Here is a 19,343-nt window from a genome sequence, read left to right on the forward strand (position 1 = left end):
AGAAAGATGGTGTGCAAGACCATATAAAAACTTTTGAAATTCCCACCATGTAGATCAAGCCCACCCCCAGAAACATCATGCATACATTACAGAAAGGAGGGGTTGAGGGAGGAGTTGTGGTGGTAACCTGAGTGTCCTGTCACCTGGCTGATTCCCTTCTCTCCCCCTCCCCACGAGTCACTTCCAGGAGACAAAGGGGAGTTGGCAGTTTCCTGCCCCCAGAGGGAAGATCTGATCATTGTCCTTTGTTTCAGTCCATGCTGAATCCACTCCCATATGCAAGCTCTTTGTGATCTTGATTGTCTTCTGTCTAGGACCATCAGGGTTGGCATAGCAACTGGGCAGGGCTCCTGTGGATGTGCTGGGATGGTGAAGGGATTATGGCTGGCCTGTATCAAACCTTCCCCATTTTGTAGTCCTTCCTTCATGGAGTAAAATAAAAGTGGAACAGTGCAAATCCGATGTATGGTTGATTTTCTATGAATTTATAACAGAAGCGTAGCGTATGTAGTGTGTGAGTGTGTGTGTGTGTGAAGTTTGTACAAACTGAATGATGGGGGGGGGGGCGGGTTTCCAGCTACAAAGGGTAAGAGGACTTCGGTTTGTTTATTGACCAAACCAGAGGACTTAATTTTGGAAAAGAGGCTCATTCCTCTAACGTTTTAAAACCTTAGTCCAAAAAGTTGCACCAAAGGCTTAAAATTGGGTGAAGCAAGCAGTTGTGTGTGGTTTTTTGTACACATTTTGTTGGTAAGCAACTATACCATACAGATGCAGTCGGTTACATTCTTTACAGATGAGAAATACATTTAGCTGTTGTGAATTAAAATGTGATTAACAGATTCCAGATTGGACTTTGAGGAGGGGGAGGAGCAGTTGCTGCTGCCGCCATTGCAGCAAATGTGTGCAATGCCAAGGTTCTCTCAGGTGAAGTCTTCTCTGCTCTTGGATAACCAGTCTGTTCCAGCCGAGATTCATCCAAGGAAACCATGCTTCAGCTCAGACATGGGATCACAGGGCTGCTGGTATTTATTATTCACACTATTTCAAGGCCTCCCTTTGCACACAAATCAATTGCAGGGTGGTTCACCACCTATTATGCAACCATTATACGCAGCCTAAAATGCAAGTGCGTTCATTATATGCTTTCACAGGCGTATTTCTACTCACTTTGCATACACACACACACACACACACACACCCAAACCTGACTGCATTTCAGACAGTAGGTTATATTAGGGCTAGATTAAGCAACATAAAAACAATAACAAAACAAAAACACACCACAGGAATATTCCACAATCCACAAAGATTATTAAGGGCCTAAAATAAGTGCCACAAGTGCAATAGAAATAGTAAAATAATCCCTGAAGGGGTACTTGGAAGCAGGCATGAAGCGGCTCAGGACCGCAATACCTCAAGGATCGCCTCTTTCAATATGAACTTAGCCGGACCCTGAGAGGTCAGGAGGGTGGCAACAAGAGAACGGGCCTTCTCTGCAGTGGCTCCCCGTCTGTGGAATGCTCTCCCCAGGAAAGTTCACCTGGCACCTTCATTATACACCTTTAGGCGCCAAGCAAAAACATTCCTTTTGAACCAGGCCTTTAGTTGATCTGATTTACATCCTATGCCCTTTTAAAATGTGGTTTTGGCAGGGGGAGGGGGGCGGCGCTATTGGATTGTTGTTCCTATTTTTGTTATGTATTTTGTGGTTTTATATCTTGATTTTATTCTGTGAACCGCCCTGAGACCCCCCGAGTATAGGGCGGTATATAAATTTAATTAATTAATTAATAATATCACAAAATTAAAAAATGATGGTGGAGTAGACCCACTGAAATTAATGAACTTGACTAAGTTAGGCCCATTAATTTCCAAGTACAACTTATTTGAGATATCACCCAGTGCCATCCAACTCCATGAGCTTTTTGCTATCAAAATGTCATATCCAGTTGATTTTAGAGATGCATAACTGAGGCATAGCAAACAAAGAAAAGGCACGCTCTTACATATAAACTTCTCTAGCCTGTTACGACTTCTTGGAGAAATCTTATATGTATGTGTTTCTCCTCTGCATGTATTTCTTCACCCTACCTTTTTGTCCAAGACCTACATGGAGGCTCACATGGCATTAAAACTCCGCAGTCTTCTTTCTCAATTGCTGAATTTTGATTGGGATAATTTGGCTCTGGCTCATTCTAAAGTGCCAGAAGGAGCTGGTGTTGGTTGGCATCTCCCTCAGTTTGTGCTAATTTTTGCCTTGTGTTGTGCTTTTCGTTTTCCTCCCCCTTCTGGAACGGCACCGGTCGATAGTCACACAATATGTTACAATAAAATACGAATCCGTTTGTGTCCAGATTTTGTGTATTTCATTCTGGAAGTGGATCTTTCCCCCCCGAGTAACATCGTATAGGTAGTTTATCCAGCAGTTTCTCTTTCTTTTATTTTTCCTTGTGTTTTCTACAGGCTGCTGATTTGCTCCAATTTACTCTGGTTGGTGTCTTTACTTTTTGTCCAAGGGAGCCCTCGGATTTTTCCGGTAACAGGGCTAAGCTCACAGTAGCGGCAAACGTACGTATATTAACCCTTCTAGGAAAAAGCAGCTTCAGAGGGAGGTGGTTTTCAGCAAATAAGTGGCAGGCAGAGGGTGCTTAACCCTTCTCTCACCAATTTTTCTGCTGTGAACAGCTTTTCTCCATCATAAGATATTCTTGACTTCTGTTTGCAGAGGCAAACACATCTGGCTTCCAGAGTTGGAGCAAGTGAAGGGGGTCGGTTTACAGGGGGGAATCATCAGGTGGGGAAGGGTTAAACACAGCCTTCCTCCTTCACTTTACCACTGAAAAATGCCCATTCCTCTGCCTTGAAAGGAACAGCAGTTGGGGGTTACATATCTAAAAATGTGTAGTTTGACCAGGAGGCAGATTAGTTTAGCTCTTGGGGAAAGCAGAGTCTGGAGTCTTCTCCACCTGTGCTAATGCTTTCCTGATTTGTGGGGGCTTGGAAGGGAGGGGGCTTGCAGAATGCCCATGTTAAGTTCAGTCACTGCTAGAATCCCATAGCGGACAGTTTCCTCCCTGCACCGTTCAATGTCTCTGAATCCACAAATCCACTCATTTTCCTGCAGGCAACTGTCTTTTCTGTCTTTCATGCCTGCTTCCAAGTACCCCTTCGGGGTTTATTATGGTGGGTAGGTGCGTACAGAATTTCAATTCCTGAAAATCTTTGCTCTCATGATCACAGAGGACGTGTTAGAATACATGCACAGATAAGCGCTTTTGAAAACTTCAGCTGCTCAGGGGTGAGGGGAATACACAGTGGCTCTGCATCTCTTATCAATGCTCTCTTAACTGCTCCTTACTTAGATAGTGAGCTTGACTGACAGGGAAACCTCATCCACTAAAGGGGGGGGGATGCCAACGATTACTGCATGGCAAAGGAAAGGCATGAAATTTCCAGTGAAGTTAATGCACAGATTGCATATCTGTTTCACTCCATGGTGGTGGTGCATGTTAGTTTAAAGCAGAGTCCCGTGCACAGCAGAAGGATGAGGAGTACGTGCTGCATACTCTATATTGCTTTATTTAAAGTTCAAAGCGATTATATTACAGAAAGACATCTTGCCTCTGCCGGAGCAGAGAAATGCATCCTCTCTCCTCGACAGCTCGGAGAGAATCACCAAAGTGAAACTGCAAAGTACAGTGAAAAACAGGAAACCAGTGTACGTCACATCCAGTCTCCCTTTCCCGTGAGAAACTCCAACAGTACAGACTGTGGAATGTAAACACCTGTCTCGTGACAAACCCTTTCGCTGCACAGTGAAGGAAAGCAGAAACCAACATCCTCCCCCTTTCTGTGAACATCACTGGGCAGCGTGTTCGTACAATATCAGTACAAACCCAACTTTTGCACATAGGTACAGTGTTGATCCCTGGATACAATCTTGGACAATACATCAGCAGGAATTTCATTACCTGGCATATAGGACACCGTTACGAGTCCCTTCTGAATACATTCCCTAGCATGCTGCAACTTTAATTGCAAGTGCTTTGTGCTTTGCTTACAACCTTCAGACTTCAGCAAAGCTAAACATGCTTTGTTGTCCTGGTAAACCCGGATTGGACATTTGACAGGAATTTTCATATCTTTGCACAATTGTATTAACCATTCACAATCCTTAAGTGAATAAGACAGTGCATTCAGTTCGGCTTCACAAGAACTTAAGCTAACTGTTGTTTGCTTCTTGCATGACCAATCAAACAGACCCTGATTGTACATGTAGCAAACTCCAGACGTACTTTTCTTGTCTGTAGTGTCACTTCCAAAACTTGCATCTGCAAATATCTCAAGACCACCAGACTTTCGATTGTTAAATCTCAGTCTGTAATGCATAGTGCCTTTCAAATACCGCGCTATGCGTTTCAGAGCTTTCCAATCCTTGATACTAGGATTGTTGACTTGTCTGCTTAGCAAATTACAGCTAACAGCAATGTCTGGTCTTGAACATCTGGCAATGAAGTTTAGCTTGCCTAGCACACTTCTGTACAATGTAGTGTCAGAAAATGCTTCTTCAGTGTCATCTATCTGATAACCTGTTGTCATCGGTGTGTCTACAGGGTTAGCATCCATCAGATTTAGTTTGCTTAACACATCAGCAATTTTCCGTGACTGGTGTACTAGAATGTTACCATCTTGATCTCTCTCTATTTCCAGAGATAGGTAGTTGTTTACCTCACCAAGATCTTTCATGTCAAAGTGCTCTTTCAGTTGAGCTAGGGCGTTATTGTACATTGCGACATCTTTCCAAAAGAATAATAAATCATCAACATAAAACAAACAGTACAGTTTCTTCTGCCCCTCCTCTTTGACAAATACACATGGATCAGCTTTCCCTTGCTGAAAACCTAGAGAAAACAATACTTCAGTGAGTTTTGTGTGCCAACACCGTGCACTTTGTTTGAGACCATAAAGGGATTTCTTCAGAGCACAAACAAATCCCTGTTTTACCTGTACGCCATCAGGTGGAAGCATATAAAGTGATTCATCTAGAGATCCATACAGAAAAGCTGTATTAATATCATGGTGACTAATGTGTAGATTTTCCTCTGCAGCTAGCTTGAGCATAAGCCTTATGCTTTCATACCTCACTGTGGGTGAGTAGGTCTCGTGATAGTCTTCACCTGGTACCTGTGCAAAACCTCTGGCTACCAATCTGGCTTTGTGTCTAACTATCTTGCCATTTTGATCTGTCTTCGCTTTGAAGACCCATTTGCTTCCAAGCAGTTTCATTCCTGGAACTACTGGAACTAGCTCCCATGTTTTGTTCCTTTCTAAGGAATCAAGTTCAGCCTTCATGGCATTTAACCATGGCTCAGCTTCCTTTGAATCCAAACCCTGGATTTCTTGGAAACTAGAAGGTTCAAATACCTTCTTGGAGCTTTTAACAGCTGTTACTGCTATCGTAGCAAATTCATCAGCAAATCTCTTTGGAGGTCGGCCTTTTGTGGCTCTCTGTGACCTACGAATTAGCCTTAAGTCTTCAACACTCTCCTCTTCCTTCTTAGGAGAAAAACGACCTATTGTGAACAATGGTTCCTCCAATTCTTGATCAGAGCTTTCAGAGGGTCGCATAGAGGCTTTCGCACTCTTGAAATCCTCTGAATCACCCGATTCAGTTTCAGATTCAGACTCAGAACCTTCATCAGTGGGTGTGGGTTGTTGTGGCTGCTTTTGACTTTCCTCAGTCTCATCACCGTCATCAGGATAACATTGGAAAATTCCCACATTCTCCCCCCACTTTGCATTGTACTCAACACTTCTCGTGAGCTTAATTGCCTTAGAGTCAGTCATCATTATTCTGTAAGACCCTTTCTGATAACCTAGAAAGATACCATGCAATCCACGCTTGTCTAACTTGGAATTTTGTGGTGAATGAACCCACATGTCAGAACCAAAAATTTTCATGTGTTTAATGTATGGCTTCTTGCCAAACATCTTCTCATAGGGGGTACAACCAATCGCTGAAGATAACCTGCGATTGTAACTGTAAACAAAACACGAGAGAGATTCGGCCCAATAACTCTCTGGAAGATTGGCATCATGCAGCAAGGTTTTTAACCCTTGAAGCAATGTCTGATTTGCCCTTTCCGCAAGTCCATTCTGCCATGGCGAGCGAGGACTAGACAAATCGTGTTGAATTCCTTTCTCAGTCAGAAAAGCTTCAAACTGCTGAGAAGTGAATTCTCCCCCGCGATCACTGAAAAGAGTCTTTATCTTCTTACCATGCACATTTTCCAACCAAGCACAGAATTCCTTGAACCTAGGAAAAGCCTCTGATTTCTGCTTGAGATTGTACACAAAAATATATCTGGAAAATGCATCAATGAGAACCATGAAGTACCTATTGCCACCCAAAGAGGGCGCTAGTGGTTCAACCAAATCTGCATGAACAATCTGGTATGGTTCCGTAGCTTGCCTACTAGACACCTTACCTTTCGCAGCCATTTTTACCTTGTTTGCTGCGCATGCTTTGCACTTCATGTGGTACCTGCAGGGTTTAATAGTCATACCTTCAACCAAGGCAGGCATTTTAGATACTGCCTCAAAATGCAAATGACCAAATTTTCTATGAAAATCATGAATACATTCTGCATGCAAACTTTTGTTAGAACCTGCAATGCAACAAGTGTCATCCTGCACAACATCATCATAATACAAAACAAACAAACGATCAACATATTCAGCATGCAATACATAATCATTTTTCTTTGTGATGATGCACTTCCTGTTCTTGAAGGAAACGTCAATGTTCCGCTCATTCAGCTGTCCAACGCTGAGCAGATTATGTTTGGCATCTGGCACGTAAAGCACATTCTGTATCGATAAGTCCAAACTGTGAAGAACAACAGTTCCGTAGCCTTTACTGGGAATTGTGTGGTCATCCGCCTGGTGAATCGCACCTTCCTGCGGTGTAAAAGACACAAACAGTCTCTTATCGTTGCACATGTGGTGGGTCGCCGCTGAATCAACAACGAAGAAAGATCTAGACGTCTTCTGGACCTCTGCAACCTTTGGAGTGAAGCGTGAAACCATAGCCTTGTGCTGCGTTGTCCTTGACACCGGACCTTTGCCTTTGCCTCGGCCTTTTCCGCGCGATGAGCTTTCGCTGCGCTGCTCTGTCTTGGCCCTGGGATATCTGCATTCCCTCTTCATATGGCCTAGACGTCCACACGAGTAGCATTTCACTGCCTTCAAAGCTTTGGCGCCATCTGGTGGTTCCACTGCACTATGGGACGACGTCTGTGAAGACTCCCCCTTGCCCATGCAGCTAGCACCCCGGCGATCTGCTTCATTTAAAATCACGGCAGTAACATAATCCACTGTTAGCTGAGCTGTTGGTTGCACAGCAATCTGGGTTGCAACAGACTCCCAACCTGAACCCAAAGATTGTAGTATCATGAAAGAATACACAGCCTCTGGAAAGTTGAGTCCTCTCTGTTGCAGCTCATGTCTCAGATTTTGCATCTCCATCAGATGTAAACGCACATCTCCACCTTCAGCAAGAGCCATATTATGCAGCTTGTTGAAGTAAAACATAGTGGATCCAGCTTCTGTCCTTAAGTGAGCCTCTCTCAAAGCGTCCCAAATTTCTCTGGCTGAGGTCTTATCACGCAACAGACAGAGCTCTTCCGGGGATACTATCAATGTAAGAGTTCCCCTTGCTTTGGAATCCTTAGCTGCCCATACATCTGTAACTGGAGCTGGGGGGTTGTCTGTAATCACCTCAAACAAACCCTCTTTCCGCAGAATTGCCTCTGCATACAGAACCCAGTCCGCGTAATTCTTCTTATTGAGCTTTGGAATCCCACAAGCATCCTGAAGGGCCATCATGACTCTGGCATTAGCCTTCAGCGTCATATATGCTGCTTTAAATCTTGCTGCGTCACTGCTGCAGCTGCCTTATTCCAAAAGCGCACTTAAAAGTTACTTTCGATTTCCCCAGCATAGTAACTTGTGCCTGGGAGCCTTTTGCCTCTTCCCAGCAAAACGGCTTTAAAGTTAAAAGTCCAGCCATAAGGCCATTAACTAGAAGCTGGCAGGCTGCCCGGAGCAGTAGCACATACCTCATCAATCATCTTGACACGCAGAGCAGATTCTGATCCGATCTGTCCCTCTGCATTCCGATCCCTTGCCGGCACTCCGATTCGACTTCTGGAGCCCATAACCACGTGTTAGTTTAAAGCAGAGTCCCGTGCACAGCAGAAGGATGAGGAGTACGTGCTGCATACTCTATATTGCTTTATTTAAAGTTCAAAGCGATTATATTACAGAAAGACATCTTGCCTCTGCCGGAGCAGAGAAATGCATCCTCTCTCCTCGACAGCTCGGAGAGAATCACCAAAGTGAAACTGCAAAGTACAGTGAAAAACAGGAAACCAGTGTACGTCACATCCAGTCTCCCTTTCCCGTGAGAAACTCCAACAGTACAGACTGTGGAATGTAAACACCTGTCTCGTGACAAACCCTTTCGCTGCACAGTGAAGGAAAGCAGAAACCAACAGTGCAGAGATCTTTCACTTTGTGGTAAAATGTCCCTGGTGTTGCTTTGGTGGGGGGGAGCAAAACAAAACCCATTCTGCCTATTGGGGTTAAGCTAGGATGCCTATTTCATCCCCCCCCCGAACTTCCCATCACCTAGGCCAGTCTTCCGAAACTGGGTGCCCCCCAGATATTATTAAGACTGCAATTCTCATCCTCAGTGAACCACAGCCTTCCCCAGCCCCCTAAGCTGTGGGAAGGCTGGCCTAGGTGATGGATGGGGTGCCAATGGCAAACTTTGTGACATGAGGAAGATTTCTCAGGGTTCTAGTTAGCCCCAGGTGTAAACACCATCCCAGGCTGCTGCTGTCAGTGCAAAGGTTCGTCTTGCTGCTTTGATGATACTTGATGGTACCTCTCTCTCCCCACAGGTGAAGGAGCTGCCTGCAACCCCAAGCCCATTCATTCCACGGACTATGCCCACACCTCCATGCCCTCTCAGCCATGGAGACTCCCATGTTCGACACTATCCTGGAGACGACGGACGGGGTGACCCCTGACCCCAGCTGGACACTGCCCTACCCGCTGGGCTTCCAGGTCTCACTGACGGGCTTCCTCATGTTGGAAATCGTACTGGGCGTCAGCAGCAACTTGACCGTCTTGGTGCTGTATTGCCTGCAGGCTGGCCTGGTGGACTCTGTCAGCAACATGGTGACCATGAACTTGCACGTGCTGGACGTGCTCATATGCGTGGTGTGCGCCCCGCTTACCATGGTGGTGGTCCTGGTGCCCCCCGACCGGGCCGCCACACTGCTCTGCTGCTTCCACGAGGCGTGCATCACCTTCAGCAGCGTAGCCACGGCCACCAACGTGCTGGTGATCAGCCTGGACCGCTACGACATCTCGGTGCGGCCGGCGCAGCGTGTGCTGACCCCTGGCCGCGCCATCCTTCTCCTGGCTGGCGTCTGGGTGCTGTCCCTGGCTGTCTTCTTCATACCCTTCCTTGAGGGCGAGCTGGGCCACGCCAGCACGTGGCAGAACCGCACCGTGCTCTGCGTCGGGCCCGAGGAGTTCCACGCCGAACTTGGCACCTCCTACCACCTGGCGATCCAGATCCCCACGTTCTTCGCCGCCGTGGCCGTCATGCTGGTGACCTACGCCAAGATCCTGCAGGCCCTCAACATCAGCATCGGCAGCACCTTCAAGCGCAGCCAGCGCCACAAGACCAAGAAGAGGAAGCGGCGGAAATCGGCAGAGCCAAGCGGTAGCGTGGCGGCCGGCGGAGCGGAAGCCAAGCGGCTCTCTCAGCCCGTGCCGGCGCTGCCGACGCCACCGCCCATGGGGGTGCAAGCCTCGGTCTCTGTGATCATCGCCCTGCGGCGAGCGGTGAAGCGGCACCGTGACCGGAGGAAGCGCCAGCGGCGGGTTTTCCGCATGTCCCTGCTCATCATCTCCACCTTCCTGTTGTGCTGGGCGCCGCTGTCTGTCGCCAACCTGCTGATCCTGTGCCTGGGACCCAGCCCCCTGATGGGCAAGCTGCGCGTCTGCTTCCTGGCCATGGCCTACGGCACTACCATCTTCCACCCACTCCTCTACGCCTTCACCCGCCAGAAGCTGCGGAATGTGCTGCGCAGCAAGCTGAAGAAGCGAGTGGTGTCGGCCCTACAGGTGGACCCCGCGCCTGGTGGCACCGTCATCCATAACTCCTGGGTGGAGCCGCCCCGCAAAAGCTGCAAGGGCCAGCTGCGGAGTAGTGACGGAGCCGAGCGCTGTCTGACTGAGGCCGCTAAGGAGTGAGGCGTAGGGGGCCGAGCCCTCAAAATGGAGGTTCAGCAGAGTTTGGGGGTGGGCGTATGAATCTTCCGCCTCGCCCAAGCTGGTGAGCGGCGAGTGCCAAACACTGAAAGGGGAGGGAGGCACAGAGGCCGCCAGAAACTACAACACCAGTGCTAACCCCTCCGCCCGAAGCCACCGAATGAGAGAAGTGGGGGTGAGCTGATGTCTTAACAAAGCAGCGAGGGTCAGCCATTAGCGCTTTGCTGAAACCCCAAGGGTTTCTGGGTAGGGTGCGATACTGATCCCTCACAAAAGGCCCTGCGCCCAGAGTGCAAGGCCTTCCCGTTGCCAGCGCTGAAACCAACCGACTGTCTGAGGTAAAAGACGAAGGCTCGAGCCTTCCCACTCACAGCACCGGCCAATTCACCACACTGAGACCCAATATGATGATCACTACTACTACTCCTATTTAATGTTTATATCGGTGCCAAGAGTTGTGCTAAAGACATCCACTCGGGTGAGGTCCCCTGCATATAGGGTCGTTGAGCCCACATGGCAGTGAGCAAGTGAGCTTCCCCATGGGCCTAATCAGCTAACACATATTTCTCTTTATTGCTGGCTAAGTCCGGGAAGGCTAGAACAAGTTCTCTGCCCGCTGATGGAAGTGGAGGAAGAGGTCTAAGAAAGCATTTTGTGGCTGTGGGGGAAATGCAGATTTGGGGAAGGGGTGAGCCTCGCGTAGCTCTCGGCCCCACTGTTTTGCTGTGCTTTCCTCTCCAGAACCACTTAGATTAGGCAAGCGACACACTGTTCTGTTGCATCATCCCAGGCCCCTGCCGTCTCCAGAACATGATATGGTTTGGGGGTGGGTTTATGTGCAGTTGTAGATCTCCCAGTACAATGGCTGGAGCCTGGCAAACATACCTTTCTGCAAAGGTTTATGTTAGGCTCTGCGCCCACACACCACTTCCATATTGGGACCAGTTTCCCAACAACCTACTTGTTGTTTTTTTTAGGCTTCAGTACTGCAGACGCTGATTTCCTTGCCTCTGCCATCGCTGATGGCCACTGACTCCCAGCATCAGATGCTAAGTGCAGCTGCAGTTCTGGATTTGAAGGTTCACTACTGTACCAAACGGCAACAGCTTTTTGGGGGGAAAGGGGAGGGGGAAATGGACCGGTCCAATCAGAGGAACAGGGACTGTAGTTGTAGACATGCCCCAAGCGACCCCGGATGTCTCATTTAAAAAGAGGCCAGACATCAATAGCTGCATTATACCAAGCCCACACCACTGGGTTCCATCTAGCTCAGTATTGTCTGACTGGCAGTCCAGGGTCTCAGGCAGGGGATATTCCCAGCCATACTGGGAGATACATCAGGATTAGAATTGGGCATTTTCTGCATGCAGAGCAGGTGCTCTGGTACCGAGCTCTGGCCCCGCCCTCCTTGCAGCCAGTATCCTCTAAGTAACATGGTCTGGAAAGAGGACCTAGGCATACATCAACAGCAGAGTTGGACCCAGCCCTTTCATACTGTGCCTCTGGGGGAACAGAGGGGAGTGGGGGAGACGTTATGCCAAATGGAAGGTGCCAAGGCTTGGGATTGGCCTTTATGGAGCAGGCAGTGAAAGGGCTGCCCAAGGGTGCTATTTGTGTACTAGGGGAGCTGAGCTGGGTGCAAGTCCCACTGGACTTGGCGGAGCTTACTTCTGTCAGGCACTAACGAAAGTTGCAACACTGCCCAAGATACAGGCACACACCTGCCCAGCCACTCGCAAGAGATCATTTCCTTGCCGCTGTTACGTTGAAGGTTGTCAGGAGGGAAGGAGAAGAAAGCCCTCAGTCTACCAGCTACAATTCCGCTCCTTGCTGCTTCCCAGAAATGCATGAGGAGCATATGGTCAGCTGCTAGGCAGTCAGTTCTCTCCCACACTCTCCCTTAGAATAGGCCCAGAATCCTCTGGCTCATCAGCACCCAATGGCGGGAGGAGCAGAGAAGTGCCCCTCAAAAGTGTGTGGGCGCGTGGCAAACGCTGAATAGATCACGAAGCTGGCGAGCGCCTCTAGAAGGACTTTTTTTTTTCCTTAACGGGTCAACGGCAGCTCACTATAGTTCCTTATTTCCGAGCTTCTTAAAAACTTGGCATTAGACTGGTCCTTTACCTAGACTTACTGCAATACAAGAATACACACCATCAGACTGTTGGTCTATTGCAGACGAGGATTGGCACCTATTGGCAGCAGCACCTCAAAGCTTCAGACCAGGGTTTTCCCTAGCCCTAACCAGAGACTAAACCTGGGATATTCTGCATGCAAAGCCACAGCCCTTCCCTGGTATCCACACAGCCAGGCAGACAGTCACACAAACTGGCCCTGTTGCATCCTTCCTCCATGCCAACCGCCAGCACAGTTATCAACAAAAGACTTGCTATGTCTTCCTCATTCATCCCACGTGGCAAAAGAAAAAGGAAGGGGAGGGACCTGCTGGAAGTAACATTTGGGTGCCCAGCTTCTTCCTGCCGGGAGTCTGAAGGCGGATTTCACATGACTGTCTCGTCTCTTGTGTATCGGTGTAGTCTAGCCATAGGTGTCATATTCTGGAAGCTGTAACATGGCCACAGTTGAAGGCAATAAAAGAGCTGACGAGTTGTGTGTGAAATGTGTCAGAAATCGCGGGGGGTTCCCAGAGGGTAGAACCAGTTGGCATCACATGAACAACCCATTGCCCCTTTTAGATAAAGCTAGAAGTTGCAGATTCATCCCGGCAGGATGGGAGCATCTCAGTGGTAATAGATTGTGCCCGTATTTTCCCAGAGGTAGTCTCACTGGAAGGGAGCAGCAGAAACAATTGCCAAACGCCTCACATCCATATTTTCCTGTGATGTCCTACTGATACACCGAAGCCTTTCTGAGTGTGGTTCTTCCTCTTGACTGTGCTATCTGCCAAAGGCGTGTAAGTAGGGAATTCATGGTGGCTTTCCCCCATTATAGAAGAACTTTGCCTTGGAGAATAGTAAACCTCTTGAGTCTAAACCTCTTTCAGGCTGCTTTATTTCATCTGGGTTAAAAGACTTGGCTTGACGTTTTGCCACTTTGCGTCCGTCTCATTCACTTGCTCTGATCTTTAGCCTCAAGCTGCCCTGAGACAATCCAAAATACAGATGAGCAACCTTTTTTTCTGCTGTGGGTTGAGGCAGGAGCAGGGAACCTTTGGTCCTCTGAATGTTTCTGAACTACAACTTGCACCATTCCTGGCCATTGGCCCTGCTTGCTAGAGTTGATTAGAGTTGCAGTTCTGCAACATTGGCAGTGGGCAGGGCCAGAGCCAAGACTGGGCAATGTCAACCTCTTTTGCCCTCTCTCCTTGCCACTCTTTTCTACCTCTTTATAGCGCCCCTTTACCTCCCTCTGCCCAGTGGGCTGCCGAACAGCTCTTGCCAGAGGTCAGAACTAATCCCTTACAGAAGGCTTTTTGAAATTGGGCTGGGGTCCGCATAAAATGGGCCCCACTCCAACAAATGAATCATGAGATGTAAAGAGCAGCCACAGTCTGTGACCACATACCGGCTGTGGTTCATAAAAATAAATAAATAAATGGGGAGGGGTGACTGATCTTTGCAATTCTTACGTTGCTTTCTTACGTGACATCAAACCTGAGTTGTACAAATGTCAGGATGTTAGGTTGATGTATGGTGAGAACAGTTGTTTGCTTTAAAAATGTACAGTGGGAGAAGATCCCTATTTGGCACTTCATAATTATAGAGTCACTCCTTTAGAGTGTGGGAAGGCACCTGCCAGCTCCTTTAGAACAGGTGCATAAATACAAAAAAAAATCTAGATATAGGACTACAGCAAAATAATGTGGAGGGAAAAGGGGGGGTTGGGAAGAATGGAAAAGCACAAGAAATAGGCAGTGTTTCCCCCCACTAAGGGCTGGGTGTTTATTTTCTGTGCTGGACACTGCCCTGTCACAAGCAAGCCGCATTCAAGGAGGAGTTGACTTGCTCATTATAGTCAATGGTGGCAATCAGTTTTTTGAGGAAAAATTGGAAGAGTCTGCTGTCAAAATGCCAACAGTCTCCCGCTAAGGCAACTGCTGTGGCAGCACAGTGGGGCTCTTCGACATCATTTTCACATGGGGAGTGTGTTTTCTGAATGTGCTTCCACCTAGTGAGATCTCAGCTTTGCTTTTCAATGGATTGCCGAGGTGCAGTAAATCTCAGGTCTCACCCAGAAGGGGGAAAAATACCTTGAACATCAAGCCAAGTACAATTTTTCATTTCTGTTATCAACTACTGGTAATTGCTGCTTCTTAACAACACATTCTACCCTTCCAGAGCAAAACCTAGTGACTGCAAAAGCTGAAATATCTTTTAGAATCGAGCATTGTTATTTCTCTCTTCTGGGGGTAGGGCAGGTATCAAAATAAGTAGTAGTATTAAATAGGAGGTTCCCTTCCGCCCAATAACATCCTTTTCATTTATCACCCATCATTTATGCACTGTTCCACCAAACAATAAACTATGATTTATTAGGATCGGGCAGTCTTAATCCCAGTAAGTCTTTAACCATGGTTTACCATTACATGCAAACAAAGCCAATAGCTTTTTATATGTGATATAATAATTATATGCGGGTCTGCTTACATGAAATCAGATCACTGATCCAAGTAGCCAAGCATTGGCCACTATGACGGACAACATTTTGAGGTCTTTGGTGAAGGGGCCTTTCCAAACTTCAGTTGCCTGTAATTCTGTAACTGGAGAGCTGGCAAATTTAAGTTGGGGCCCTGGACATGCAAATCACACGGTATACTACTGAGTTGGTGCTATTATTGGGAGCAGATATTTGGTCGATTACGTTCCTATTCCATTCTTTAGAAAGCTTTGGGCTGTTACCAAAGCCCAGTCACTACAGACATATATTTCTAACTATGGCCCATGCTACATGCTATCTTAAGGGTTGCAGCTTTTCATAACCAGAACTCTGTAGTTGTGCAGATGCAGATCTGCAGAATAATTTTACACCGGCAGCTCTGCTGTGTGCATCTGGAAACCAGTGTGAGAGTGCAAACCTTATGAGGAATGGTTGAGGGAATGTGGTATGTTTAGTCTGGTAAAGACAAGACTCGGAAGAGATACGGTAGACATCTTCAAATTAAAGAGCTGTCGCCTGGAAGATGGAACAAGCTTGTTTTCTCCTGCTCCAGAGGCTAGGACCCAAACCAATGGATTCAATTACAAGAAGGGAGATTCTGACAAAGTCACAAAGAACTTTCTGACTGTAAGAGCTGTTTGACAGTGGAACAGGCTCCCACGAGAGGTGGTGGACTCTCCCTTCCTTGGGTTTTTTAAAGCAGAGGTTGAATCACCATCTGTCATGTGCGATCTAGTTGAGATTCCTGCACAACAGGGGGTTGGACTAGATTACCCTCTTCGGGGTTCCTTCCAACTCCACAGTTCTATGATCTGATCCATCTTCCCTTCAGCATGCCCTAGGCTCTGCACAGCAGGCCAGTATGGCTGCTCTGTGGCGCCGTGCAGGTTATCCAGAACAACATTGGCACTAGTTTGCCCTGTGCCATTCTGCATTCGATTTAAGATGCATGAGATTTACCTTGACGTTTCCTGCCATATCAGAGCTGCGGCTGCAAATTATGCAGACGTGCGGTCTAGTTGTCCTTGATGTGGCTGCAAGCTTTTAACAAACATTTGCAATTATTGCTTCGCAATGTCAGCAGAAGTTAATTTACGTAGCCAAACCCAGGGACAGAAGACAGAGGGGCTTAATACATTTTCAGAGGAGGAAAAGCCTTACTTCCCAGCTGCGTGACACTGGTTAGCTTCCCTGTACTGTGATGATTCTTCACCTAGTCAATTTTTCATGAGCCTTGAGAGGACAATAAGAGATCAAGGGTATGCGTCTCAAAGTCAGTTTTTTTAAAATTCCAACTGCCTTTGATCCTTAAAGAATTGCTTGTGGCTGATTTCATTTCGGATTCTCAGCAAGGGCACATTGCTCACCAAAAACGCACCAAGCTTTTCTCCTGCAGACTATTCCTGCCTTGTACATTCTGCCTAGATTGTAAATGCTAGAGTGGGTGCTCAGTGCCAGTCAGTATGGGCATTCCTCAGTTTGAAAGCAGTCTATTCAGGGAAATTCAACCTTTTCGGTCGGCCCCACCATAACTACAATGTTTTGAAATTTGCTGCTGATGTCAAACACCATCTCTCCCTCTCAATGAATGCACTTCACGTTTGTTGCAATGTGCTACCTGTACCAAGTGCTGCTGCAGTAAGGTCACATTGTAATTTACGGTCTCCCACGACACCTCTCTCTAAATTCCCCACGAGCCCTCCTGTACAGCTCTCCACACTGTTCCCTGGTGCCTGGTCTCCATACAATGCCTTCCATGGAGCCCAGATTCCACAAATGCATGCAATTTCACAAATGCTTCCCCCCAAAGCTTGCAATTCCACAAATGCTCCCCCCACATACACTATGCTGCCCTTGGAAACTTGTAAGCACTGTTGGAATAAGGAGTCTGTGTTATACCGTCAAAAGCACTCCACTCCTCTTCAATTCTAATATCCTCTGCACAGGAAAATAACCCTTCTGCCTTTGTGCTTTAACTCCTAGCTGTAAGTGAAATAGTTATTATTCTGCTCCTGCAGCTAGGGGAACCTATTTCCTGTGCTCAGACTCAGCCCTGGAAGGAAGGAAAGGAAGAAAGAAAGAAAGAAAGGGAACAGCATGTTTCTCTGAGGTTGTGCAGAAAGCTTTCCTCATGCCACTGCGTAGCTTTGGCCTGCCTTCTTGCTTGTGAGAGGAAGGGACCAGTGCTTTGAGGTTAAAAAGCAGGTCAGACACATTTAGGCCCCGTCTGTGTCGTACAATTAGAGCTGTATCATATGAATTTAATCTGTCTCACAAATAACCCTGTAGTTTCTTAAGGGAGCTGTGTGTTGCCAGAAGACCCCCCTATTCCCCTCACAGAACTACAATTCCCAGATCCCTGGGGAAAGGGCAGAACTGTTAAACCCCTCTGAGGGGACGGGGGACGGCTGCCATACGTCCAGAATTTCCCAGATGTAGCCAGGATTTGTCCGTTGAAAACGGCGTATGGCCGCTCGTATCAGAAGTGTTAAATTTTGGGCAAATTTCTGGGGGGAAATAGCTTAAAAACATCTTTTTTTTAGATTTTACAAAAAAAAAAACCCCAAACCCTCAACAATTGTGGCAAAAACAAAACACAAAACCTTCTGTGTCCAGAGTCTCACTTCTAGAAATATGACAACCCTCCTAAAAACTCACGGCGCCCAGAACAAACTACAGTACCCAGGATTCTCTGGGGAAGCCATGAAAGTGTTCACAGTGGTATGGTACTGATTTAAAGGTATACCGCAGGTGACGCCTGATTCTCCAGAGGTCATCCCTGTGCAAGGAAGAAATTGTTTTTCTTTGCAGAATCCAGTCTTAACTGGAACACAGGTTTCTCAAACCCTGGGGTAGTAAGGGCTCATCCATGACTGGGGTACTACTGCCCCAACTAGGCAGCCATCAGCCAGGCCCTCCTTTCTTCCTGCCTCCCTTATTACAAGCAATCCAGGAGGTGTCACTGCCTGAAATCCTCCTCAGCATTTCCCCCTGTAATTCTCAGCAAGGAAGAGTGATGGGGAAATGGGTTGCCTCTTGTCTGTCACTGACTTTGCCTCAACCTACTGTTGCGACACGGGTGGCGCTGTGGGTTAAACCACAGAGCCTAGGACTTGCTGATCAGAAGGTGGGCTGTTCGAATCCCTGCGACGGGGTGAGCTCCCGTTGCTTGGTCCCTGCTCCTGCCAACCTAGCAGTTCGAAAGCACGTCAAAGTGCAAGTAGATAAATAGATATGGCTCCGGCGGGAAGGTAAACGGCATTTCCGTGCACTGCTCTGGTTCGCCAGAAGCGGCTTAGTCATGCTGGCCACATGACCCAGAAGCCGCTGGCTCCCTCAGTCAATAAAGCGAGATGAGCACCGCAACCCCAGAGTCGGCCACGACTGGACCTAATGGTCAGGGGTTCCTTTACCTTTACTGTTTGAGTCTCAGCCCCTCTGCCCTACCAGTGAGCACCAGCAGGGGGGTTTTCCCCACTGAGGGAACAACACCCCACTCCATTTCCAGGTTTCTTCCTCGTCAAGGTCACAAAATTTGGGGGGAGAGGACAAATTGCTAAGATAAGGAGACATAACTGTAGATGAAGCACACCAAGAGGCCGAACATCTACGGTCCAGAAGACATATACCAAGGAATGAGCTGTGACTTGCGCCAGCTATCCTGTGAGGATCGTATGGGTTTAGGATTCCTGAGAGGATTTTGCAATGACGTTGCATTGAGACATTGATCTGCAGGGCCCGACGTTATCCTTAAATCTATATTATGCCCCACCTGCTTACTCCCACCTTGGCAGTGGCAATGTGATCTCTGTCAGGCCGGTAACAGAATCCCTTGGTGTGTAGAGGGAATGGCTGTACTCTGGATGGAAAACAGTAAAACGGCTTTTTCAGCTACATGGATCAAGTGACTTTTCCTGTAAATATCTTCTTCCCGCTCAAACACCCAGAATCTCTGTCAATGACAAAGAATTTCAAAAAGGTCTGATTCTGTGGTTTTATTTCGGTTGGGGTGTGTGCGTCTTGCTGCATCATGCAGGAAATGCCACAATATTTTTGTAATGAAATGACCAGACACACACAAAAAATTACAAAGCATCCTCCATGCATTATTGATAGGCTTTTATGACGACTGCTGCTATTGCAGTACTGTATTGGCTCTTAATTCTTAGAAAACACAGCAATACTTCAGCCAGGATGAAGCGCTGGTGCCATCTAGCGAGTCCTGGAAGAACCTGCTTCCAAACTGCTCTGTTTATTGTGAGCATTCACAAGCGATGCTCACACAAATCCATTCTTGAACTTCTTTCAAACCAATGAAAAACCTCCGTTCATTTAATACCTTTGACTTTTGAAACAATTTTCTTCTGCCTGGC

At 47.4% G+C, this 19,343-nt stretch overlaps 1 protein-coding gene across 3 annotated transcripts in view; it reads left to right on the forward strand.

Moving 5' to 3' along the window:
- The window catches only part of LOC310756989 (G-protein coupled receptor 22-like), a 46,546-nt gene extending 33,199 nt beyond the window's left edge, over positions 1-13,347 (forward strand). For 2 of the 3 annotated variants that reach the window (XR_014545007.1, XR_014545008.1), the window contains exons 2-3: positions 8,970-10,947; positions 10,980-13,347. Coding sequence is in view for 1 of the 3 variants with exons in the window: in XM_083602043.1 (XP_083458169.1) it covers positions 9,043-10,335 (1,293 nt within the window). In the remaining 2 variants the exon portion in view is untranslated. Of the gene's footprint in view, positions 1-8,969 lie in introns of all 3 variants that reach the window. The other variant, XM_083602043.1, reaches the window with a different exon arrangement.
- The last annotated feature ends 5,996 nt before the right edge of the window (positions 13,348-19,343 follow it).

Source organism: Podarcis filfolensis (assembly GCF_964270895.1).
Source record: "Podarcis filfolensis genome assembly, chromosome: 2".
Classification (NCBI taxonomy): Eukaryota; Metazoa; Chordata; class Lepidosauria; order Squamata; family Lacertidae; genus Podarcis; species Podarcis filfolensis.